The sequence below is a fragment of the Rhinopithecus bieti genome, unplaced genomic scaffold (genome assembly GCF_001698545.2).
Source record: "Rhinopithecus bieti isolate Rb0 unplaced genomic scaffold, ASM169854v2 scaffold_32740, whole genome shotgun sequence".
Lineage (NCBI taxonomy): Eukaryota > Metazoa > Chordata > Mammalia > Primates > Cercopithecidae > Rhinopithecus > Rhinopithecus bieti.
Window position 1 is genome coordinate 396654 of NW_016814617.1, and position 27167 is coordinate 423820.

Sequence of the window (27167 nt, forward strand, 5' to 3'; positions counted from 1 at the left end):
TGAGACCTCGTCTCTACAAAAAAAAGAAAGATTCTACATACACACATATATAGTGAACCCCATATAACGGCATAAATGGGATGCACAGACCTCTTACATGCAAAACTACACCTCTGGGTATCATCCATCTCTATTATGTTATGGGCAGCATAATTGCTGGATTTGTTTTCATTGTAGGAAGAGTCTACCTCTGAAGTAAATTATATCATTGAAAGACCAAGCTACCCTCTGAAGAAATACCCACTGCATGAACAGAGATATTTTTAAGCTGCTGTCTTGTATAAGTAAGCAGCTTAAATACTTCTCCTTATCTTGGTTTGCTAAAAGAATTTCAGTTTTCTCCTATCAATATGAAGTAACTAGAAAGTATGGAAGACAGGAGACTTGGAGGAGACCCGAGAACCACGTTCTTCCCTTGCTGTGTATAACGGAGCTCTGATAACGGCAACGCATGTGTCTTCCAGTTCTCTTGTCTTTTGTAATCATCTCCCCCGCCCCCACCATCACCCTTTGTCTAATGGACCTTCCAGCCTTCTTTCAGCTCCTTGAACACGAGCTCTTTCCTGCCATGGGGTCTTTGCACATGTTGTTTTCTCCATCTGGAATTTGTCTTCCTGACTCTGCCTGGATAACTTCTATTTGTTCTTTCAGGCTCATGATTTTCTGCAACATGACACTCCCTCTCTCTGTGATGCATACCGTTTAGCACACTGCATTTTTCCTTCATAAATTATGACACAACTTATTATTATATTTTTATCTGGGCTGATTGTTTAAAATCTGTCTCATCTACTGAAATGAAACCTTTATGAGATCAGAGAATCTGTCTCTGTTGCTCACTGCTTTATAACCAGTATTTAGTGCCATACAATGGAATCACATTTAACTTTTCAAACACATGTACTAGGTGTGTGCACTGAACAAGAACCTGCCTTCCCATCTCCACCCTGCTGCTGTCCCTATATCACCTGACCCTCCACAATGACTGCTACTCAGTAAAGAGAGTTTTGTTTTGTTTTGTTTTGAGATGGAGTCTTGCCCTGTCGCCCAGGCTAGAGTGCAATGGCGCGATCTTGGTTCACTGCAACCTCCACCTCCCGGGTTCAAGTGATTCTCCTGCCTCAGCCTCCTGAGTAGCTGGGATTACAGGCGCGCACGACCACGCCCAGCTAATTTTTGTATTTTTAGTAGAAACAGCGTTTCACCATGTTGGTCAAGCTGATCTCGAACTCCTGACCTGGTGATCTCCCCACCTTGGCCTCCCAAAGTACTGGGATTACAGGCGTGAGCCATTGCGCCTGGCTGCAGTAAAGGGTTTTTATAAATGCATGTTGAATATGCATTTATAATGAATGCATGTTGAATATGCATTTATTATGAATGCATGTAACAAGGAAACTCTGGAATTCAGATCTGTGGCAAATAGCCACATTGTGGGACATCATAGTTTCTCATATATTCTTTTCTTTTCCATTCAAGCTCAAAATAATAATCGCTCTTCCTTATGGCATGCGGCCTGAGTGCTGAGACTAGTACACATACTTCACATGTATTAAACAAGTTCGTATCTAATTCTCAGGACAACCTGATGAGATAGGTACTATCATTAGTTCCATCTTACAGCTAGGGAAACTGAGGCATAGGTTAGGTCCGTTGCTCAAGGTGACATGGCTAGTGAATGGTGGAGCTTTATTCTCTTAACCACTACGTTCTATTGCATTTTCAAAGCTGAGTTGGAAATCCATGCAGAGAAAGAGCAGGTGTGTGAAGGAGGGCTCTTTGGAACCCAAGCAGAGTTTGTGGGCATTGCCTTCAGAAGGCTCCCACTAGGATCCTATAGCTTTGTAATGTATAGTCCTCGTGTCAGCAGGATCAGAATAATTATGCATCTTTCTAAACAATAAAGGAATGTGGGATAACCTGCTAAGTTTTCACTGTAGTCAGGCTCCTGAAAGTCTGGTTTGAGGGTCATGCATGCTTTACAGAACAAGTTGGTTTGCCCTAGGGGTGGCCAGGGCTCCCTACCTTTAGCACAGGGGAATGTGCAGGACAGCTCAGTAATTGCCCATTCTGCAGGCTTCTACCTTAGAACGTTCTGCTTGCTAGATTAAAGGACGGATTCTGGGCCATTTATTCTCTGGTTACCAAAGTAATTGCTGTCTAGGCAATTATTTAGGTGGTTATACAGAACATAGCCCACATGATCATCAAATGCCAAATTACGCTGAATTTCAACATGGGTAATATCAAGTTACATAGAACCTTGAACCAGCTGATATGTGGACACTGATGTCAGGGGATAGAGAGAAAGTAAGAAAAGAAAAAAACACGTCAATTCTGTCTTGGAAAATAGGTTTCCTACATAACAGGAATTCCCACCCAGTGGTTTGACATAAGTTTAGAATACCTTCTCTGGAAGTCTCCATACCATCCTCCCTGACACCACTTCTTGAGTCATGGATTCCTGGAGAGGCTGGGATCCTGGAGGGTCATTTTAGTGAAGGTTTAGTGATTGTAAAAAACCCAAGTGACTCTGGCTAGTCATAAGCAAACAGGGCATTTATCTGAAAGATGCTGAGCATCCATCTCAATGAGTCTAGGAAAGATCCAAACAGGCAAGATCAAATAGCTAGAACAGGACAGCCAGAGCCACTCCTGTGGGTTGGGAGGACAGACCCCAGGCAGGGGGCATCCCTCACACACAACCCAGTGGCTCCCACGGTGTGTCCCAGTTCTGGCTTTTCTTGAGGACTCTCTTCTAATGGCAGCACCAATTCCTGTCTCTCCCCTTCTCCATATCTGTTTCACTGCCAGGTCCTGGCTCCCCAGTGATCTCGAGATCCCAGGGAGATGAAAAAGTGGATTCTTACCACGAAAAGGTCAGGGATTCTTTAGCCAAAAACAATGAGTCAAATTATCTGACCAGGTAGAGGGAGGGAATGAGTGAAAGAAATGGGTTGAAGGGGTTGGAATACATCTACTTCTGGATCTTTTGGGACTTGGTGGTTTTGGTATAAACAGAGTATCCCTTGTATATTTAAAATTGGTGAATTTTGGCCGGGCGCGGTGGCTCAAGCCTGTAATCCCAGCACTTTGGGAGGCCGAGACGGGTGGATCACAAGGTCAGGAGATCAAGACCATCCTGGCTAACATGGTGAAACCCCGTCTCTACTAAAAAATACAAAAAAACTAGCCGGGCGACCTGGCGGGCGCCTGTAGTCCCAGCTACTCGGGAGGCTGAGGCAGGAGAATGGCGTGAACCCGGGAGGCGGAGCTTGCAGTGAGCTGAGATCCGGCCACTGCACTCCAGCCTGGGCGACAGAGTGAGACTCCGTCTCAAAAAAAAAAAAAAAAAAAAAAAAAAAAAAAAAAAAAAATTGGTGAATTTTACCACACAAAAAACAAACATCCAAAAAACCAAACAAAACCTCCCACAAAGAAACCCATCAGATTATCCCTAGTTCTCTTGGAAGGCATGATTGCCATGACATCATGGCCCCCAGTGTGCAATGCCAAATTACAGAGTGAGACTGCATCACGAAGAAAGGAAAGAAAGGAAGGAAAGGAAAGGAGGAAGGAAGGAAAGAAAGAGAAAGAAAAGAAAAAGAAAGAAAGAAAAAAAGAAAGAAAGAAAGAAAGAAAGAAAAGAAAGAAAAAGAAAGAAAGGAAGGAAGGAAGGAGGAAAGGAAGGAAAGAAAGATAAAAGAAGAGAGAAAGAAGGAAAGGAGGGAGGCAAGGAAGGAAGGAAATTTGTTCGGTGGAATATAGTTGATTGGAACATGTTTAACAGGTCAACTGAATAACACCTATTTTGGCACATTTACTATGTAGCAAGGACTGTGCTAACTCTTCACAATAATAGTAAGAGGTAGATACTCTGTCATCATCCTGATATTTTACAAAGATGTCGAGTAAATTGCCCAAGGTCGCACAGATGCTCACTATGCTCATTGGGTTATTCTGTTGTGGGAATCCAGGGAAAAGGCTCAGAGACTGAGTGATCCCAAGGCATAGCTACATGCCAAGATTGGGGTAGTATGAAATTATCTTTTTCTCCTTACTTGTATTGATTGTTTGTGTTTTTCTCAATACCACATGTAGAATGTATTGCTTCAAATTTTGCAGGGGAAATTAATGAAAGCTGAAGGAGGATCATAAAGAGCTCACTCACTGAGACAATTGAAGCATCCTTAAAGAAATGAATAATTTTTGTTGTCTATGTTGAGTCACTGATGTCTAATCCCCTTTAAACCAAATGCTGTGCTCAGTCTTTTGTGCCCAGGTAAGAGTTGTTGATTAAAATGTTTGCTGTTTGGGGGCTCACATTTTCTTGTCAAGCTGGAAAATTTGTGGTTTTGCATGTTTATTTTGAACATGAAAGAGAAAGCACTGTAGTTGGGTGGCAGATGTTTATCCATTTGGAAAGCACTTCTTAGAATTCTAACAAAAATGTCAAGATGCCTTTTAAGGTATTCTTCATTTTTGACAGTGGATGTGTTCTTGAAAACTTCTTTCTTTCTCTCTTCTTCCTTCTGATCCCTTTCTCTCTCTCTCTTTCTCTCTCTCTCTCTCTCTCATTAATTATATATGAGCTAGAGGAAGCCGCTATTCACAGGAATAACCTGATAAATCCTCCAGAAAAGACTGTCAACCTGACTTTCTCTTTTTGGTATATCCTTTTTTGTTATTGTTTTTATCTTAGTGTTAGGCTTGATTTACATGAAGTCCACTAAAACCTTGGAAAAGAGAGCATTACATCTGGATAATTCAAATCTTGTTTTAAATGTTGAATTTCTGTGATAAATTTGTAAGAGGAGGCTAACTCCTTTGGAGTGTAGTTTAAACTGCTCCTTCTGTTTCCTATTCCTTTGTTCCAGCAATTCTTTGTAAATTTAGATGAGGAACAAAACCTTCCTCAAATATTTCTCCAAAAGAACTACACATTAAGTAAATAGGTTCTACAGATAGGACTGCCAATGCCAGGTTTTAAAGTTAGTTAAGAAGGTGCATTTATGAAATGCTTACACAGTGTGAGGGAGCAGGAAGAGGAAGGGGATGGGATAAAGGGAGACTAGAGGCACATTTGTCTTCATTGATACAGACCCAGAGAAGAGGGGCCTGAAAATGGAAACTTATGTCCCTCCTTCATAGTATAACCATAGCATTTTCCTCTACCAGCCCTACTATAGTGTGAATGTTTGTGTTCCCTCAAAATTTGTATGTTGAACTCCTAACCTCTAAGGAAATGGGGACTTTTGGGAGGTGATGAGGTTGTGAGGGTGGACCCCTCATAAATGAGATTAGTGCCCTATAAATAGGCTCAAGGGAACTCATTTGCCCCTTCCACTGGCGAGGAGACAGCGAGAAGGCGCCATCTCTGAACCAGGAAGAGGGCCCTCACCAGATTCTGAATCTGCTGACATTTTGATCTTGGACTTCCCAGCTTCCAGAACTGTGAGAGATAAATTCCTGTTATTTGTAAATACCCAGTTCATGACATTTTGTTACAGCAGCCTGAATAGAGTAAGACACTACCCTAAAACTTGTTCAGTTTTTAGAAGATTCAGTGAGAGCCAAGTTTTCTTTTCTCATTGTGATCATAGGGATTGGTTCATTAGGTAAATTAAGAAAATGAAATTAAAAATTAGAAAAGGAACTCCAAAAACAAAAACAACAAAATAAAATTCATGTATCCTCTTCTCAGAATTTCAGCCAAATAAAGGTGTATCCAAGTTGAACCTCCCAATCTAAAAATCTGAAATCTGAAATGCTCCAAAATCTAAAACATTTTGAGCACCAGTATAACACCATAAGTGAAAAATTCCACATCTGACCGCATGTGGCAGGTTGCAGTCAAATGCATTTGAAACTTCATTTCATGCTCAAAATTATTTAAAATCATGTATAAAATTACCTTCAGGCTATGTGTATAAAGTGTATATAAAACATAAATGAATTTCATGTTTAGACTTGGGTTCTATCCCCTATCCTGAAGATAATTCATTGTGTTTATGTAAATATTCCAAAATACAAAAACAAAAACCAAAACCCAAGTTTAAAACACTTCTGGTCAGTCCCAAGCATTAAAAATAAGGGAGACTCAACCTGTATCACAACCAGCATTCCACCTTGGCAAGGCCGACAGAAAGCTTAAATTACATTTGCTAATATGTTCTCAGTCTCTCTGAAACTATGGTTGTCAATTTGTTATTTTGATGTTACCTCTAAGTAGTCATCAAAAATAAGAAAATATTGTGTTACATTAAGGTTATGCTATAAGTCTCAGCTAAAGGAAGGCAGCCCTAATGAACTGGTATCCCATTTCATTTATTGTTAAAATATACACCATGCATTCAATATTCAGTGTTTTTTGAAATGCTTTGAGCATAACTCTTTAATTTAATAAGATCTTAAATACCCATTCTTATTTAAAGTCATTTTTGGTTTTCACACTAAATTATACTTTTTTCCCTCTGCTTTCTCATTTATTAACTCTATTCCTTAAATTATTATCATTTTACTTTTGTTTTCAAGGAGTTATCTCAATTTTGAGGAATCATGCTGGGGCAAGGATTGCAGTTGAAGTATTTTGCTTTTGGAGTATATAATAGTATGAATAATTTTGTGATGTTTGGGGGTTTGGATTACTTTGGGAAGATCTGTGTCATTAAACATCATAAAAATAATTCCCATCTGCCTTGCTTCAGTTTATAATTCCTTTCTTGACTTTTATGGTTGCAGATATGTCAAAGCGTGGAGCATATTTTATGGGCATGTTTCATGGGGTCTTGGTTTGCAGAGACTCCTAAGAAAATATCCTTTGTGGAACCTAGGCCCTCCAAACAAAAACTGCTATACAATGAGGCCAGTTCTCTATAGTCACCTGACTTAGCTGAAGCCTGTAGGCCATGAATTATGAAAGAGATTTTTAAAAAACGAAAGTGCAAATGATATGTTTGACATAAAAGAAGTGGTTGGTTTTAGGTGTAATTTGAGTAGACTGATGGGTATGTGTGTGAGTTTAGCCCTAGCACCCAAATGCCAGGCTACTCTCAGTATAGCCAGTACTCCGCCGAGTTGGTTCCATCAAAGGAGCCTGCTGGGTTCTCTGGAGAGCAGCCTGAGGAACAGGATATGCTCTCTAGTCCATGCTGTGACCAGAGAACCCACTAGTACCACCGGGTGGGGCTGCTGTCTTTCTCTGGTTAGGGGACCCCTCCTAGCACTACTTGGGGGACCTGCAGGTCTTGGGGAGACCTCTCTTCGCTTGTGCTGGGAACCCTGCCAACAGTGAGAAGAGCCCCAACCTTTTGCTCCTTTGGCCTGGGAGGCTTCCATCCTCCACACTGAATCTAGGGGCACCAAATTATGGCAATAAAGTTACTTTGTTTATCAAAGGAAAGAACCTATGCTTAATTTCACATAGGGAATTTGGTCAAAACAGGGTCATGTCTAGGACAGAAGCTATTACTTGGTGCAGATGGGTCCTTTTCTTGATAGCTGAGTTGATGGAGCTTCTTCAACAAAATGAGGAGTTTCTGGTCCAAAATTTTTCCTTGGGATTCTGCATCTTTTAGAGTGATCCGTTAGCACCGCCCCACCTCACCCCCCACCCCCAGCGCGCGCGCGCGCGTGTGTGTGTGTGTGTGTGTGTGTGTGTGTGTGTATTTTGTTTTCTTTTTTTTTTTTTAGTATAAAAAATAGAGAAGAAGTCTCCCTATATTGCCCAGGCTGGTGTTGAACTCCTGGCCTCAAGTGATCTGCCGTCTTGGCCTCCCAAAGTGTTAGGCTTACAGGTATGAGCCACCGCGCCCCTCCGAGTACCTGGATTTAAATCCTAGTTCTGCCATCTACAGGCCAGGCTGAGTGCCTTGGACAGATGATTTAACCTTTTTGTGTCTCAGTGTCCTTATGTATAATACGGAGGTAATAATAGTATCTGTCTAATAATGTTATTGTTGGTAGATAACTGATTTAAAGTACATTAAATCAGTGCCTGGCACAAAATGAGCACTCAGTGGGCATTAGCTATTCTTATTCTTATCTCATTTAATTTTTTGAGGAAAGCATTGCTCCCTCTATTTCTTGCTAAGGACACTGAGGCTCAGAAAAGCAAGTGTCAGAGCCAATTTGCAAACCCTGCTCTGTGTTGTTTCCAAATCTCAGGTTCTCTGTACCACTTCCTGTCACCCCTTGGCTGCCACCTGGTTGGCCTTGAGGCATCCCAGATAATTCAGCCTAAAGGGTTTGAAAAACATGAACTCAGAACATTTCAGAATAACAGAGCAACTGAGGTCTCTTGACAGAAGTTGGAACAATTAACCACTTCTTATTTAGGCCAACAAGAGAGGCTTTCTGCTCTTATTTCCTGTCATTGGAATGTTAGGTTTGTAAACCGCATTTTAGGAAGTCCCCTCCTCCCCACCACCCCAAATAAACTTTCCTGTTCCTTTTTCTCCAGGAACTGACACTCACTGAAATTGGAATTTTGAACTGGGGTAAACATCATACTTGTTTTATTGGGATGACTTCCAGGAACAGACCGTAGGCAGTGGCAGTAGGTATTATTGCTGGAAGTGTTGCATTCGCGGTAGGAACTCTTCATTATGAAAGCTTATTTGTTGTTGCTTAAGGGATAGGATGACGTCCTTTGTTCACTGGGTCTCCTCCCAGTCCCACAGTTAACCAAATTGATTCCACAGCCTCGAATGGACCTCCTCAACTTGTATTTGTTAAACTCCTATGTGCTCACTATTGCGCAGGACCCTGTGGGGTAGGGAGGGGTCACACTAAGGGGTATAAAATACAACCTGTGCCCTCTTGAAGTTTCCAGACTTACTGGGGCAATGAGATGTTAAATGAGATATTTCAAGTGTGATTCCCAAAAGATGTTGCAAACTCGGATGTCTTTAGGGCCAGGCAGGATTTGTGACTGTCAGAAGCAGTGGAGTTTGAAATAATGGTGAGTGATGGGAGCTGGAGTGAAGTGGAGCATGTAACACCCCACCCTCCCACAAGGTGTTCATCTTCAAATTCAAATCTAAATCAGCCAAAGGCTCTGTAGCCCACATAAAGCTGGTCTGAAGCTGGGTCTTGCCCAAAGCCACCAGTTTTGACTCCTGTTTAGTAGTATAAAGTAATGATATTGATTTACAGTGAGGTTTGTGAAATTCAATTTCATTACTTTATAATCAAGTCTCATTGATCGACTTAATAATACAAGGCAGTATCGGATTATGTGCCAAGATACTGTTGCTTCTGTATGTTTCAGGAGGTTAGAAACAGGGGGTATTGGGATTGGAGGCCAAGAATTTATTTTCAGTGTTTAAAAAATAGGCAGACCAGGTAGAGAAGAGATTTGGGAGAGTGAGGCAATTGGGGAGAGTGTAATGAAACATATGTGTATGGAGAAGAGGAAATGTCCTCCGGGGTATCTTCTGCAGTGTCCTAAATATTCAGGTGAGTATTTTCAACTTTGTGCTGTAGACAATAAGAAGCCATTAGAGTTTTGGAGCCAGAAAGCAAAGTATTAACCTGATGATCTTGTGCAGGATGGGTTGGGAGTAGGTAGAGGCTGGCGGTGGGGAGACTGACAAAGACTTTGAAGAAGTCTGAAAATTAGGGCAATAGAACCTGAACTGAGTAGGAGAGTCACAGGAAAGAGAAGGGCTGATTAGACACCAGGGCTGGGAAGACATCATGAGACAGCTTATTTTAGGGGTGCTTAAAAACCTGTGGGTATATGGGGGAGGTACCTGGCCCTTTTAAGGAGGAAGTGGTTAAGTCAGGTGGCCTGGGCTTGTTACAAAGTGAAGGTGAACTACTTAGTCAGCAGAATGAAGTATTGATGGAGAGAATAATTGCCCTGCAGAAATAAGGACACAGTGTCCTTCATTTTGTGGATTCATATTCTTCATGATGTGTGAGGCAAGATGAACTGAAGGACTAAGGGAACAAAATAGGAGCTCAAATGAAATCCTTTAGGGACTTTTGTTTTTGTGGTCTCTTTTTGGCCAGGGAGATAGAATAGGGAACACTCAGAATTAGTAGGGGGCAGGGTGGGTGTTTCAGAAGCAATGGAGGCCTTGTCTGGGATTTTGTTTAGTATTTTTTTAATCCCTCTGAATCTTGTTCTTATCGTGAAGGCCTCATGGTTGTAAATAGAATTTAGAGGATTATCAAAATACAAGTTGTTTATTCAAGAATTACTTGGGAAGAGAAAATGCAGGAGTACACCATGTCCAGTGATTCATGTCTGGACAGAGGCTGAGTCTTGGGTCACTCACTTCACAAAGAGGCATCACTGTTCCCTCAGGGGCTCCCACCTGAAGCCCAGAGCAGAGGGATTCAAATAAATGGACCAACCTCTATAGACCTGCCTTGCAACCTCAAGCCTCTTGGGGACAAAAGCAAGAAGAAATGTTTATGATCCTAGATTGTAGGGGAAATAATGGTGATTTTTAAAAACACAATTCCCAATCTGGGAAAGAGAGACTACAGAAAAGATTGATGAGATTGATTTTGGATAAGTTCAGTTTAAAAAGATGGTGGAAAGGCCAAGAAGAAGTGGTCAGTAGAAGTTGGAAGTGGGGATCTGAGATTTGGCTTGGAGATCAGTGCAGGAGAAACCACGGGCAGCTGTAGATTTTGTGGATACGCATTGTTGTTAATCATCTGCATAGAGATGGTAGTTGAATCCATAATATTGGAGGAGTATCTGGTGGAGAGAGAAAGACCAGAAGCATGTGAGCTTGTTCATTCATTCCACAAATATTTGAGGGGACCCTGTGTGTGTGGCACAGGCAGAGATGAGACCCACAGCAAGGGAGCAGCAGGAGGAGGAGGTTACAAAAGTGATGGAAGAGTGGTGGGAAAGGGTCAGGTGGGACAGAACCTCGTAATGTCTTGGAAGCCAAGGAAATATAATTTAGCGGAATATAAAGCTAACCGATAGCGATAAATGTTGCAGAAGAGTAAAAATTGACGACTGAGAAAATGTCTTTTGGATTTCATGAGCAGGGCATCGATGACCTCGGAGTTTCAGGAGTGCTGTGGAAGCCCGACTGTAGGGGATTAGGTGTTTGTGAGTGGGGAGGAAATGGAGTCACAGCATAAAGAACAAAAAGCAGCCCCTAAAATTTTGCAAGAAAAGGAAAAGAGAAATAGGGTTTCAGTTTTTATTCTGACAACTCCCCATCCCTGGTTTTGGAAAAGAAAGGGGTTTTGGGGAGAGTTAGGATTTGAGTGAAACATTTAAAGGTGATATGAGGGAGGGATACAATGATATTGTATACCATAAAGGGGGTGAGGCTGGGCAGCTAGATGAGGTGGGAGATAATCTAGACATATTTAAAATTAATTTTTGCTACAATGAGAAAACAAACAGGCAATTTGAGGGAGCAAATTTGGTTGTATCAAATAAAATGTTATGATTAGAAAAGATAAACAGCTTGTAAAGAGGTGATGATTGGATACTGTCATGCATTTCCTCTTACTTTTTAGGCATTTTGAAGCACTATATCTTAATAGTTAGGAAAAGACTCGGAATCATGTGAGTCCCAGCTCTGTGAACTTGGGCAAATTACTTAACCTCCCTAAGCCACAGTTTCCTCAACTGGGAAACAGACAGTAATATGACCTGCCTAATAGAAGTGTTAAGAAGAATGCGTGAGACTATGCATGTAAAGTATTTAGTACAATGGCAGCACATAATTAGCACTTGGTATTAGCAGTTTTTTTATATTCGTTTTTTTCTTAAACCACTTTATTCAGGTGTGATTGGCATACTAAAGGTGTACATATTTAACATGTACAACTTGGTGAGTTGTGAAACCATCACCAAAGTCCATGCCATAAACCTATCATCTTCAAAAGTTTCCTCTCACCTTCTTTATTAATTAATTATTTTGGGGGGTATGATAAGAACACAATGTAAGAGCTACTATATTAGCAAATTTATAAGTATACAATGCAGTATTAAGTATAGCTACTATGCTATGCAGTAGATCTAGCCAATGATTCTTATCTGCTTTGAACATTTAGACCACCCCAGACTTGAGTTATAATTAATATTCTAGTAGTCCTGGCACTCTCTGCCTTATAATGCCTGGTGAAGAACAGTGACACTGCAGCCAAATGGCTGAGCCATCTATTTGTTGTGTGGTCTTTGGGGAAGTTGCTTAATGTTTTGTGCTAGTTTCTTCATTTGTAGAAAGGGGGTAATAATAGTACCCACTTTATGATGCTGTTATGAAATTAAATAAATTCATATTTAAGTGGTAAGAACACTGCTTGCCGCATAGTAATTGTAGTGCCAACATTTGCTGAGTAAATAAAAATGTTCTTCCTCTGTGTCTTTTTTTTTTTTTTTTTTGAGATGGAATCTCGCTCTGTCACCCAGGCTGGAGTGCAGTGGCGTGATCTCAGCTCACTATAAACTCCGCCTCTAGGGTTCAAGCCATTCTCCTGCCTCAGCCTCCCAAGTAGCTGGAACTACAGGCATGTGCCACTACACCTGGCTAATTTTTGTATTTTTAGTAGAGATGGGGTTTCATCGTGTTGGCCAGGCTGATCTCAAACTCCTGACCTCAGGTGATCCACCCGCCTCAGCCTCCCAAAGTACTGGAATTATAGGCCTGAGCCACTGTGCTCGGCTTGTTGTTGCTGTTTTTTCTTCTGGGCTCAGGACATCCCACTTGCTTGGGCACTCATCCTGGCAGGGAGGAATCTCAGGGGATACCTGCAGCTGTTAGGTCAGCACCTTAAAAGAAACTGGACCTTGATTTGCCTTAGAGTGTCATCTCTAGGAAGGATAATGATGCCCAAAAATAGGGTAGTGACTGCCTGGATTGATGTAGAAGCAAACATTTTCTTAGTGGCAAGAAAAGCAGACTAAATATCCTTGCAGGCTGAGTCAGCATTGTTTGCATGTCTAATTTTTTCATCAACTTCTGTGGCATGTTTTTCTAACTTAACTGTCCTCTTCTGATGGAGCAGAGAGCCTTGGGTTTGTGATTCATGTGGAATTGACACATTCTTTCTACCTTAACCTTTCTGGCTAAAATAGGAAATGGGAGGATTAGCTCCAAAGTACCTGAGAGGTAAAGCCAACCTGGCATGCTGGGAAGACAGAAGCAGGTGTTGAGGATGAATCAGCCAGTGTCCCTCCATCGCCGACTGGTATTGCCTTCTTTTATCACATGAATTTATACAGTAGCACTTCTCTGACATCTGTCAGACTTGCCTAGTTTCCTAAAGACCTGGACAGGATAACCTCGGATTCATTTTGGAGAACCTTTATAATTTTTTTTAAGCGCTTGGCTCAGAAAGGCCTTTTGGCTGGCCTTTTGTTATTCTTGCCAAGCTAAGCTAATAACCTTGGAAACACAACACAAGGGCTCTTTAAATAAAAGCTATGTTTGAATGCTTGGAAGAGGATCAAAGTCATCTTTAAAATGTGCATGCCTTGAGCTCTTTGTGAAGGCATGCTCATAAACTGGAAGGAGTAGTACCTTTCTCCAGCGACTGCCCTCCCAAGATGACTGAAGTCATTTCAATCTGTCTTACCTTCAACTTGGAAAAGGTAACTTTCTATGGGGCACAGACAAAGACAAAGCAAATCCTGGCTGGTGTTATATCTCCAGACCTCTTGCACCTTCCCCTTGACCCTGAAATGCTCAGATGATGCAACTCTGCATCACATTCCCTGAAGTGCCCTGAAGCCTTGGTAATGACTTTCCTGCGTTATGTAGGAACGGCAGCTATCAGAGCCTGCAGTCTGAGAGGAAAAGGCAGCTTCTTGGAGGGAAAATGGGGGACAGGCATCCAGACACTACTGCTCAGTTTAGTTGATTCTGCATTTAGTTCCAGGGTTATTTGCCTCCCTCCATTTTTTGATAAACAGTACTTTTGTGAGGCAAGTTTCTCTCTAGGTAATATCCTGGAGTTGTCCCCATGGGACTAGAGCTTCCGAGCTGCACGCTGCCGGGGCCTTCTAGAAACCAGTGGAATTTCCCTAGAAGAGGCAATGGTATTCCTTTCTTATTTTCTCCAGCCAGAATAATCAAAGGAATGTAAATGTTTATCTTGTCTTTTGGGGGTTTATTCATAACTGTTTTGAACTTGGTGTGGCAGGCCAAGTGGAGATTTGTAGATGAAACCGTAAGTGTCACCCTAATTCTGGAGAGACACCTTCCAAATCACACATGACAGTGGTTTGCCCTAGTGAGGGAAGAAATGGGACGTCAACTGTGTGGTTAGATTTCACTGCTTGCTTAGGAGTTTTGTGGCACTGTGCATGCAGCCTAGGCCATTGAGAAATGTCCCGATCATTTCCATCCCTGATGGATAACTTTATACACTTAGGTACACTCACCCAATTCCATATACAGGTCAATGTGTTGTTCCCAGCCAGGCACGGTGGCTCACGCCTGTAATCCCAGCACTTTGGGAGGCCGAGGCAGGCAGATCACCTGAGGTCAGGAGTTTGAGACCAGCCTGGCCAACATGGCGAAACCCTGTCTCTACCAAAAATACAAAAATTAGCTGGGCATGGTGGTGCACGCCTGTAATCCCAGCTACTTGGAAGCCTGAGGCAGGAGAATCACTTGAACCTAGGAGGCAGAGGTTGCAGTGAACCAAGATCGCAGCACTGCACTCCAGCCTCGGTGACAGAGTGAGACTCTGTCTCAAAATATATAAATATATAGTTCCCAAAGCTAATTTAACAAGGCCTGCTTCTTCTTCTTTATATTATCTGGCTTTCACTTTAAAAACCTAGGATTGCAGAGAGGTACATTTCCTCCCACAGGGTATATTAAAAAGCTCCAGGTAAGGCCCTGCTTCTATCAGGTGAGGAGACTGTTTTTGAATAGTCACACAAGATTTATAGGCTGACTGCAAAAGTGAACTTCATGCTGGACTCTCATTTTCAGGATGTATGAAGGGGTGTTATGTGAAGGTACATCTCAGCTTCACACAGCCCAAGCATCTCAAATCTCTGTCTGTGTCTCAGGGCATAGGAAATGACTGCGAACACTTATTTTTTGTTTACCTCCTACATGACACTTTATAGGAAAAATTTCAGTTTGCTACTCTTTAGATTAAAATGTCCCATTTCTGGAAGAGTTTCCCCTTTATAGAATGGGGGCTGTTTACGAAGTCTCACTAGGTTGGGTATACTGTTTGCTCTGAGAACTCAGCCAGCACCAAGTGGTAGGAGCTTCATTCCTTCACCACATCAGGGACACGGATCCTAAAACACTGGAAGAGCAATTGCATCTCTATGGATTACCCATGTAATAAATGGGGGAAGGAGAAGGGTGTAGTTTTTTCCCAGAAGCAGGGGTGGGGAGAAGAGATACTAGCATTTATTAGACACAGTCTGTAACAGAGTCTTTCCTACATGCATTTTCTCATTGACCACTGAAAGCAGTCCCGTGAGGAAAGAAATTTTATTCCTATTTCATGGAAGAGGAAACCAAGGCTTAGGTTGTTGGCAAGGGACACAAAGCTGGTAAGGAATCAGAGCTGTGTGCCCACTCATTGTATTCCATAGTCCCTTGCTGGGCAGTTGGGGAATACAGAATATCAATCCTGTTGCATAGAAGCTTCTAGCAGCCTTCCAAGGCTCCGAAGGGTCACTTCCTGTCTCCTGTTCCAGGAGGGAAGATTCTTGAGCCCCTGCAAAGCAAACACTGCAGCCGGCCTACTGCGTGAGTATAAGCCAAGCACACTTCCCATGGCTCTTCTAAGAATCGGGGTGTGCTTTAATAAAGGGCCTTGTACCCACTGGACTAATAAAGATTTGCTGGAAGAATAAAGTCATTCATCAGCTGATAACATCATTTCTCTATTCATGAGTAAAATCACATGGAGACCCAGGGGCACCAGCTCTTCCAAAAAAATATCTTTTTCTAAGGAATTGTGTTGTTGAGTATTTTCTCCCATGTTGTACACAAAGGAAACTACCCAGTATTCCATTGGCCAGGTAGCGATAGGTATTTTTCTGAGGAGATAGGATCCTCTCAGTGGGAAACAGGGAGCTGTTCATTCCTTTGTTGTCTGTCACAGCAAGTAAGTCCATTGCCCCCTGCAGGATCCCCTCATGTCTGAGGTATTCCAGGCAGGACTGCACCATCCCATCAGAGATCACTCTGAACACAGCCATTTGTAGCTTGTAATCTTACTTCAGAGGGCAGGATTGGTCCTTTAGTGAAACCAAGCCACCATCATATTGAGAGGTAAGACTTTTTTGTTGTTGTTTTTAAATATAGGGTCTCTGTCACTCAGACTGGAGTGCAGTGGTGCTATCACAGCTCACTGCAGCCTCAACTTCCCCAGGCTCAGGTGATCCTCCCACCTAAGCCTACTGAGTAGTTGGGACTACAGGCACACACCACCACTCCTGGCTAATTTTTGTATATTTTTGTAGAGACGGGGTCTTTCTGTGTTGCCCATGCTGGTCTTGAATTTCTGGCCTCAAGCAATCTGCCTGCCTCGGCCTCCCAAAGTGCTGGGATTATAGGGGTAAGCCACTGCATTCAGCCGACTATCTCTTACTGTAGTAACTTCTAACAAAATCCTACTTTCATCTTCGCCACAAAATATGCATGAAGCTGTTCATAATGGCACTGTATTTCCGCCTTGTAATCCCATTGGCTAACATGAACAATCGGATTATCTTTCCTCAAGCCTCACTTTTCATTCTTGGGGTAAAAGTTTTAAAACAATAATCCAGCTAGGCACACTAGCTCACACTTGTAATCCTAGCACTTTGTGGGGGTGAGGCAGGGGAATCACTTGAGGCCAGGAGTTCAAGACAAGTGTGGGCAGCATATTGAGACCCTGTTTCTACAAAAAATAGAAAAATTAGCTGGAGTAATGGTGTGTGCCTGTAGTTCCACCTACTCAGGAGGCTGAGGTTTGAGCCCAGTAGGAGGAGGCTGCAGTGACCTGAGATCATGCCACTGCACTCCAACCTGGGTGACAGAGCGAGATTATATCTCAAAAAACAAACAAACAAAAAACTGTGTAAAATCTAATTCAACTAATCATATCTCTGCCTTCCCACACCCATCCAAGTAAGTTAAAACAACAGATAACAAGAAGAAAAAGGCAGGGGGGAAAGAATGAGGGAAGTGTTTATTGAGACTGAAATGGAACATTGTTCTCTTTTATGAGTTAACAGCAGTGTGTTAAGAGGCTGGTTACAAACTGACTCCAAAATGATAACTCGCAGCTCATGAACAGCTCTGCCAACTCTAGTGCCACTAATTGGGGCATCCTAGTAAGGGGTAGAACCATTTAGGCCAAGAGAAATTACTGATTCAATTTCATTTACATTTAGATTTATTTCCTATAAACAATAGCAATATTTGCATTTTAAAATTCACATTGAATCATTATTTACTATTTATGATGTTTACATAACAATTCAGTATCATTATGTTATAGATTTCAGATGTAGGTGGTCAATACTGAGCACTTATTTACTCTTCTGCTATCTTTGGCACAATTTCTCATTTCTTAAACATGAAAGCACAGGTTTAAGTTGGCTACACAATACTGCAGAAACATGACTATTTTGGATCTCAGTGTAAGTACAAGTTTATGTTAAGCATTATTTACAAGATGAGAACTGAAGCACAGACTTTAATAAACTATCTTCATAAATTAGCAGAATGACAAGCAGAGGATGTAATGAATAGGGCCAAGATTACTAGTTAGAACAGTCCTCCCTGGAGGAGGAGACGAGTGTCATAGAATGGAACTATTTCCCCCGAACCACTAGTATCAGTTTATGTCGTGGGATTTACTCTGCAAGAACCCAGGTTAGGGGCAGCTCTTTTTCTGCAATGTGGCTTGTTCAACCCATGGAATCTTTATTAAAATACAACTTAGTTGGTAGCTTGCTGCCATTATTTGGGCCCTGATAACAGAAGTGCAAGGATGGCAAAGTACTGGCCTCTTTGAGTATGAATGAACTTGGAAGAATAAAGCCTTCCAGTTGGATGAAAGCACATCCAGCCTTTTGTGAGTGACAGCTTTGTATATAATCTTATGCAGAGCTAATATGGATTGCCTCGAGGCAGCTCAAATCTGGAAGTTGTAAATGAATGGCTCTGCCACCTTGGAGTATCACCATAGTACATCTCTGCTTTAGGCTGATATACAGAGGTAAAACGATCGAACAACATGATTTCTCATTCTAGTGCTCCTGAGAAAGGAGTTCTGATAAGCCCCAAAGCAGACCTGGGTTGGAATTGTGGTTATTATTCAAGTACAAGGAGAACGCTTTATTTCACATTGACAGTTCAGTTCTGATCTCTGTCTGGCAAATTATATGAAAATAATAAATATATACATATATACATATATATATATAGCTTTACGCTGAACACTGGGTTAATAGTTACCAGCATCCCAATACAGTACATTAAAAAAAGAATCCTTCTCCCTTTCTTCCAAACCCTATGCCCATCTTAAAACTTATTGCAGAACTATGCTGGTCTGTTTTCTTTGAAATTGGCTGGAGATAAGTTAAAAATGGACATTTTGGCACATTAACTGGGGAGAGGTGGTTGAGATGCATTATAATTTATAAAAAAGTGAAAGGTCAAAGGAAATTCATGCCAATAGAAAGCCTGAGTAAACATTTGTAACCAATGACAGAATATTTGTTTAAAAACCCAAAACACTTGTCTATGCATGAGAAAGCATTTTCTCTTTCATATCCATTACCTAATTCTAATAGTTATTACTTTATGTACTTCCAAACTTTGTCTCTTATAGAATTTCTAAAACTCAGATAATAGAACTTTCCTTTTAATCGATTTCCCTTCATCTTACCCCACACTCAAATCCCAAAACCTGGAGAGCAAAGGCTGTGAATCCAAATATAGAAAATAATCTGGAGGTCTGTATATCAAATTAAATGAACACCTGGCCATTAGCGTTTTTCTTTTCCTTAACCAGTGTTTGAGATGACTCTCATGGAAATGTCCTTCCTTGTTTTCAGTTATCTGCAGCCAGGGGCCCTAGAACTGTGAGGTCTGGGTGAATGAGATGGTGTCAGACTTGTCTACTGCAAAGCCTCCATTGACATAAGACTTCTTGGTATCTGAGTCTTCGTTGTCAAGGATTGTGGATTCCAAGGCAAAGGGATTCACAATGTTGACTTCAGATGAAACATCCATCTGCTCCAGCTCCTTCTTGGAGAGCTTTTCCACGATGCCTGTCCCAAAAGCATCGCCAAGGACGTTGACCATGGTCCTGAACCGGTCCCTGGGGAGAGATGGGAGGAGTCAGACAGGAGGCCCAGATTTCATTTTCCTTCATCATCGGAGAGATGCAAGGACCCGACATGTTCAGTTTAGATTTAAGTAAATCCAGAAAGTGCTGTCCTTATGACTGACCGACTGAAGGCTCCTCACAGGCCTGGGGTTGTTCATAAAGACACAGCATGAGCTCTCCCAAAGTAGCAATGATTCCCCTAAGTCTCCCTAAATTCCCTCCTCTTCTCCCAAAGAAACATGAATAGAGTCGTTCCAGATATTTTCTGGGGGGACTGAGGGAGGTTCAGAATTCAGTAAGTTTTTCAGCCCTAACCTCTGTCTTGTGGTTTTCTAGATTCGATGCAAATGCCATTGTGGGCTGTCTTTGGGCAAAGGTCAGAGAACTTGGGTGTTTTGTGGGTGGTGTATGTACCATGTGCATGTGGGGTATGTGTGTGTTTGTTCAGGTCCATGGTGTACTTGTTTATTTACCAATCTAGGTCACTCTACTTTGAGCAAACCAGGAGGCACGGCGCAGAGCACGGGGTCAGAAGACACAGGTCAGCCCAGGAATGGATTTCTCTGTGAGCCACCCTCATCCAGTCTTAACTCCCAGAGAGCCTGGGGAAGAGACCGGTGACAGGAAGACAGGTAGAGAAGGCACACTGCAGAGGAGAGGATCCATTTTGATACTGGTGCTTTGTTGATAGCAACTGCATGCAGGGGGAATCTTGTGAAAACTACACCTGCAGAACAGAAAAGGCTGACAATGCTTACACATGGCCACCCTGGATGCCCTTCTGTTATTTAGAACAAGTCCAGGGATTGAACTGGACCTAGTGTCTTTTTATCCCATACCTCCAATTGGACCTCTGACTCATCCGGGTATCTTGGCAGTGAAGGTAACTGGTTCTAGGAAGACTCAGGGAAAGGAGAAAAGTGCAAGTCCACCATCATCACTAGAAAGAACCAAATCTTGCCTCAATGCTAGGATATCTTTGCAAGAGGGGTGCCACCTCATTTGGGCCTATAGCCCAGTTAGCTACTGAGGACCCCCTTACCCATGACACAGCTTCCAAGCCAGGTGCAGGGGCTTTGCCATCTGAAATGTGAATCTGTGTTTTCAAGCCCACATAGGATGTCTCTGCTTCCCTTTCCATCTCATCTGTCACCTGCAAAGTACAGTACATTGCACTGTACTCCCCAGTGAGCCTGAGCTGGTTTTGAGCAAAGGCCCCACGTGGAGTGATACTTACCTGCAATGCCAGGGGACAGAGCCAGATCTAGATGCTGCAAGACCCATGCACAGAAGTGGGCATCAAGGGTAAAGCTAGGAGCCAAGTTGGTTCTGACTTTAACCTTGAGGGTCACTGAAGGTACGTTCTCACGCAGATGTTCTGCTATATTCTGTGTGTGTGTGTGTGTGTGTGTGTGTGTGAGAGAGAGAGAGAGAGAGAGAGAAAGTGTTGTTGATTGAGGCCTGAATGGTCCAACTCATTCTAATCATAACAATGAAACTTGCCATTTATTGAGCATGTATGGGCTGCCAGATACTGTTCTAGACACTCTACTCACATAAGCTCACGCAGTCCTTAAAACAACCCAATGAGATAGGCAGATTTTTTTCCCATCTCACAGATTATACAACTGGGCCTCAGGTTACGGAACTTGCTCGAGGTCAAGGAACTTGCTCAAGGTCAAGAAGCTGGTAAGACACAGGATGGAGATGCAAACCCAAGTGCTCGTGCCACTGTCCCTGATGGTTCGGAAGATGCTTAGGAAGATGGACTGATTTTGAAGTAGGTGGTTCTGAGCCTATGATGCTGAACCGGGGCTGGGATAGGGCAGGATGGCTCAGGGGCCCTGCCTGGCTTCTCACCTTGTTCTGTGTTTATCTTTGTCCCACACCCAGCTCCTAACCTTGAGCATTACCAGGTATAATGAGCTAATGGAGCTCACTGGCTTTTTAAAATCACTACTCCACGTTATGAGGAGTTAATTTTTAAGCACATTATCAGATGGCCTGGTCAGAGGAAAATTAAAGCAGCAACAGGTGGCTCATTAGGCAATCTGAGGAGAGAATGATGACAGACTGCAGAGCCCGTGAGGCTGGGAAGCCCGCCTGCACATCCGGCTGAGGCAGTGCATTTATTCCAACTCACAGGAGCCAGTCGACAGCAATGATCAGGGTGACATCCTCGGCGGGCAGGCCCACGGCACTCAGCACAATCACCATGGTCACCAGGCCAGCCTGGGGCACACCAGCAGCTCCGATGCTGGCAGCTGTGGCCGTGATACTGCAGAAACATACCAGCAGGAAAGGAGTTAGACAATTACCTCTCCCGTTAAAGCCCTGGCCTGAAATGGTTTGTCCCGCTTAGTCACGATGGCTATTACTGCTGTGTCCCTAAATTGGGCAGTTAGAATCTGTGACCTGCTGAGCCCCAGCTCTGCCTCATTACAGGATTAGAGCTGCAGGGGGAGGGGGGCTGGGCGGGGTATGATGCCATCTCCTTGTAGAGAGAGATGTGGCACATCACTCTAATGCAAGGAAGAACTGCATAAGTGGCACCAAAAAATGAGCAAGAGAGATACTCAAGAGGAAAGCAGGAGTTTACTAAATGGGGTGTTAATAGAAGGCTTTGTGTACTCATCTATGTATACATACACTTATCCTAAATAAGTGCCAGGTACCTCTGCACCTGTCTTCCTACTCCCTTCTTCCATCTACTCACCACCCAATAATTTACGGAGCACCTAATATATGGCAGGAATTTAAATTGCCCTGAAGAATGGACAGAGGGATAGCTGTAGGGGCAGATGGACAATGGCATTTCAGGTGAAGGCAAAGGAATGAGACAATGGTTAAGCAGGCCTTATGCACTCTCTTGACATCACAGGACTCTTTACCTCTGGGAACTGCTCTTTAGGGCACTGGATTGAGAAAGAGCTGATCCTGTCCAAGATGCAAGCATTTACTCCTGACTGCTCCTTTTTGCCAGTAGATGTACTTTGTGGGAAAGAAAGATCTGGAAGCCAGGAGACACAGCCAGGTGAACTTTATTACCAGGTATTTAAAAAGATTCCTCTTGATAAGATCAGGTGAGGGAGTAGGGATTTTTCTCTTTGTAATGTGCAGTCTCTTTATCAGCAACGTCTTCTTTATTTTAATTGGATCATTCTGAAGGAAACAAGGGCTCACCCTTCCCTGAAAAGTCCCTTGATTTAGATAAGCTTGAGACCACACCCACGATGCTTTCTGGAGACAAATCCTTGCCCTTGGGCCAAGGCCTGAACTGCTGCCCAGGTGCCACTGGGTTGAAAGGTGAAAATGTAAAAATTGCCAATTTAAACTGGAAGAATCCCTGATTCTATCCACAAATTCATATGCTTTGGGGCTAAAAAAGTCTTAGAGTTCTTAGGAAGGTGATTCTACTGCCCATTCATCTGCCTACTGAGGTGTTGCAGAAAGCATTTGAGGGTACAAACACAGGCCAGAGTTTTTTGACAAGTGTATTTTCATTCAGTGGTTTTGACCACCAAATTACAGTAAATTAGAGATTTCTGGGGCTGTACCAATTACTCTAAAGGTTTCAGGCCTCAGTCTCACAGGTTTCTGGCCTCTATAACCCTTTGGATCTCTTCTGACATAATCACTCTTTGGAAAGCCGAAGTTTATTTTAATGCTGGTTGAAAAAACTTTAAATGGAATGCATCAACAGGTTTTCTTTGTCAGAAGTGATTTGTGTCCATGTCAGCTGATCCCTGTTGGAAACCCTGAGATGTCACAGTTATCCATGTTGCTATAGCCTGAGGCTGGGCTTGAAACTCAAAATTCATTTAGTCCAAGAAAACTCTGTCCTTGAGCCTTGACCTTGCTTACTAGACTACGGCTGTTTGACTGGCATTGGTCTGAAAGTCGGAACTATGAACCTTCAGATGGGAGAAAATAATATGAAAACCTACTCCTGCTGCTTGAACATATTCTACTTTGAGTTAGAGGATTTCCACAAAGAAAACATAAATATCAGTGGCACAAAGTTCTTTCCTCACACTGAGGCCTAGTTTTAGGACCAGCCATTGGACTCGGCTCTCTAAACGGGTTGAAGGATGGGTTGTGACTTGGAGGGAACACAGGTTTTAGTGTCAGACAGACCTGGGTGATATACTTTGGGCTCTACCATTTCACTGATGGCATTTCTTTAGGCAAGTTACTTCTCTGAATCTCAATTCCTTGCCTGTAAGATGGGGACAGTATGTCTACTGCAAGCTGCTGGGAAGATTAAATGAGGTTAATACATGTAAGGCATCTGGTATAACACTTGTAGATGCTTAAAAACATGCCATTTCCACATGTGTAGCTATGTAACAAACCTGCATGTTCTGCACATGTATCCCAGAGCTTAAAGTAAAACAAAAAACAAACAAATAAAAAGATTAAAAATGTGCCATTTCTGCTGCTACTTCTGCAACAGCAGTAGTTGCTGCTAATGCTTCTTCTATTGCTATTGTCGCTGCCACCACTGGTATTATTACTACTGCTACTGCAGCAACCAGAACAGCAACTATTACAACAACAACTACTACTACTATTACTACTGCTACCTTTTTTCCTCTCTGCTCTTTCTAGGCCCCCAATCCTATAATTATCTTTCTTCTTTATTATATATATATATATATATATATTTCCCCCCCCGCTGCCAGAGACAAGGTCTCACTCTGTCGCCCAGGCTGGAGTACAGTGGCATGATCACAGCTCACTGCAGCCTCCACCTTTTGGGCTCAAGTGATCTTCTTGCCTCAGCCTCCTGAGTTGCTGGGACCACAGGTGCGCTCCACAGCACCTGGCTAATTTTTGCATTTTTTGTAGAGATGTGGGGCTTCGCCGTGTTGCTCAGGCTGGTCTCGAACTCCTGGGCTAAAGTGATCTGCCTGTCTTGGCCTCTTAAAGTGCTGGTATTACAGATGTGAGCCTCTGCGCCCTGCTGTATAATTAGCTTTACTTTTCTTTCTTTTTTCTTTTTCTTTTCTTTTTTTTTTTTTGACATGGAATCTCACTTTGTTGCCTAAGCTAGAGTACAGTGGTGCCATCTCAGTTCACTGCAGCCTCTGCCTCCTGGGCTCAAGCAGTCCACCCACTTCAGCCTCCTGAGTAGCTGGAACTACAGGCACATGCCACCATACCTGGCTAATTTTTCTTTTTAGAATATTTTTGCTAAATATGGGGTTTTACCATGTTTCCCAGGCTGCTCTTGAACTCCTGGACTCAACCGATTCACCCGCTTAGGTCTCCTAAAGTGCTGGGATTACAGGTGTGAGCCACCGCTTCTGGCCCTAATTATTTTTTATAAGACAATTTATCCTTTTTTTTTTTTTTTTCATTTTGACACGTGTACTCACACCAATTTTCAATCAGTTATAACCTTTGCGTATTATGATAAAGCCACAAAAGGGTATGTTTTGGGTAGATGGTACCTATGTTTCTTTGACATCCAGTCCACAGAAATATACTTTGGGTCTAAAAGTCTCTTTAACCATTAGTCACATGAACTATAACGGTAACTGTCAAGTAAAACCAACTTTTATTATTTCCCATGTAGAGCCAGTGAGGATTTTAAATTTTAAGCCAACGATTACTTTGGGTCTCACAGTTGTTATTGGTTCTGGGCCAGTAGTTATCAGCAAATCTGATTTAAGAACACACCAGAGAGTAGGGGGGAGGCTTTAATGTGAATTGACTAGCCTCTAGGCCCAGAGTTCATTTCTCTGGCAGTGAGGTTAAAAAATGATTAGAAAGATCTAGAAAACTTATAACCAAAAAAGAGGGAGGGATTTCATCATAAAGTGGCAAATACACAAAAGAATTGGCACCTCATAAACCACTCCTTGGAAATCAGTTCAGTGAAGACTGGGTTCCACATGCCAGGGTGAGGGAAGTGGGAAAAAAAACCCTTGGAAATGTAAAAGTAACAACTGTTGGAATCACAGGGGTGGTTGTGGAGCAGAAACTTTCTCAGGCATGACTCAAGGTTTCAATTTTGACATACTCTCTGCTGTTATAATTATATGACTTTACTCAATCTCTTTGGCACAGGCTTCTTTAGCCACTAACACTTTTTTATAGATTACACGGCATTGGGATAGTTCTCCAGCTGGTGTGCCAAATGGTGTATTTTGCACTTGTCTTCAGCCAACAGAAATACTTTGTGATTTAGGGGTGGGGAGGATTTAAAAAATGCATTGTGTTAGAACATTCTTAGTTAACAAACTCTGATTTTATGCCTAGAATTTGTGTTTAGGCTGGGGACACAAGAATGAATTAACTCTAAAAAGTTCAGATTCAACCTTGAGCAGGCCTAGGGACCAGTTTGGTCTTAAACTTTCATTCTAAACTGAACAAAAGTCTTCAGGTTAATTCTAATCCCAGCCTATTACTCTAACATAGCACTATCCAAAATAACTTTCTGCAATGATGAAACTATTCTATGTCTGTGCTATCCAATTCAGTGGGCCACATGGCTAGTGGTTACCGTATTAAACAGTGCTGTCCTAGAGAAACAAATCTGGCAAAATCTACTTATGACAGTTCTACCATCTACTTGGGCAGACAATTTCTATCCTCATTTCATTAGAATTCTCTGCAGCATCTGACTCTGTGGACCATTTCACCCTTGAAAATCTCTCTTTTCTAGGTTTCCATGATACCAAGGTTTACTGGCTTCCCTCCCATCTCTCTGTCCTCCTTCTCCCTCTGCCTCTTGGGTTTTCCCTTCTCTACCTGCTTCTAGTATTAGGATTTTCCAAGCCTCCGTCCTTAATCTCCTTCTCTTCTCTACAAACTCTCCCTACGTCATGTCATCCATTTTCGACATTCACTGAGTGCTCACTACATAGGCACAGTTATAAGCATTTTATATGCATCTTACTTAATTGCCACTACTTGAATAAGTTGTAGGTACTATTACTCATTTTACAGATGAGAAAACAGGAGCTTAAAAATTCAAGTCACTTGCCCAAGATCACAGCTAATCACGATGTAGCTACGATTCCAATACAAGCAATAACTTGTGACTCATACATTTGAAGACCATCATTAAGCTCATGTCCCTGATGTCTGTATCTTCAGCCAGACCTGTATTTCTCATTGCAGGTGTCCACCTAGAAGTCTTAAAGGCATTTCAAATTCAATGTGTCAAAAAGTATTAACTATCTTTCCCACCTATATGTGCTTCCCTTACACTAGTTCCTGTTCTGGTAAGCCCCACCCACCAATTTAGAATCATCTACCAATCCTGGGATTCATCCTAGCATTCCCTTGCTTTTCACCCTGAATCCAGCTGATGCTTCTTCAATTCGTTAGCTCTTCTCCAACCTCAGTGTCAGTGCCTTCTAATACCCTGCCTGGACTTTTGCAATGGTCTCCTAACTGGTTTCCTAGATTTGGTCCCTGCTGCCATCCAATACATCTGCCATATTGCCAGTTATCATTGTAAAAGGCAAATCTGCCAGGCGTGGTGGCTCACACCTATAATCCCAGCACTTTGGGAGCCTGAGGTGGGCAGATCACCTGAGGTCAGGAGTTCAAGACCAGCCTGGCCAACATGGTGAAACCCATTTCTTTTTTTTTTTTTTTCATTTTTTTATTATACTTTAAGTTCTAGGGCACATGTGCATAACGTGCAGGTTTATTACATATGTATATTTGTGCCATGTTGGTGTGCTGCACCCATCAACTCATCAGCACCCATCAATTCATCATTTATATCATGTATAACTCCCCAATGCAATCCCTCCCCCCTCCCCCCTTCCCATGATAGGCCCCAGTGTGTGATGTTCCCCTTCCCGAGTCCAAGTGATCTCATTGTTCAGTTCCCACCTATGAGTGAGAACATG

At 42.4% G+C, this 27167-nt stretch overlaps 2 protein-coding genes across 8 annotated transcripts in view; one reads left to right on the top strand and one right to left on the bottom strand.

Moving 5' to 3' along the window:
* The window catches only part of SPATA6L (spermatogenesis associated 6 like), a 106883-nt gene that overhangs the window by 71253 nt on the left and 8463 nt on the right, over positions 1 to 27167 (top strand). Inside the window, exons 16-20 of one of the 7 annotated variants that reach the window (XR_001881383.1) lie at positions 178 to 284; positions 4126 to 4282; positions 19630 to 19669; positions 19775 to 21073; positions 22175 to 23955. Coding sequence is in view for 1 of the 7 variants with exons in the window: in XM_017851482.1 (XP_017706971.1) it covers positions 178 to 267 (90 nt within the window). In the remaining 6 variants the exon portion in view is untranslated. Of the gene's footprint in view, positions 1 to 177; positions 285 to 4125; positions 6684 to 19018; positions 19107 to 19629; positions 19670 to 19774; positions 21429 to 22174; positions 23956 to 27167 lie in introns of those variants that run through there. The other 6 variants (XR_001881384.1, XR_001881381.1, XR_001881382.1 and 3 more) reach the window with 6 other exon arrangements.
* SLC1A1 (solute carrier family 1 member 1) overlaps positions 17124 to 27167 on the bottom strand; it is a 100141-nt gene continuing 90097 nt past the window's right edge. Inside the window, exons 11-12 of the mRNA XM_017851485.1 lie at positions 21437 to 21571; positions 17124 to 19284 (exon numbers count right to left, since the gene is read on the bottom strand). Coding sequence (XP_017706974.1) covers positions 19038 to 19284; positions 21437 to 21571 — 382 coding nt within the window. The 3' untranslated portion in view covers positions 17124 to 19037. The remainder of the gene's footprint in view (positions 19285 to 21436; positions 21572 to 27167) is intronic.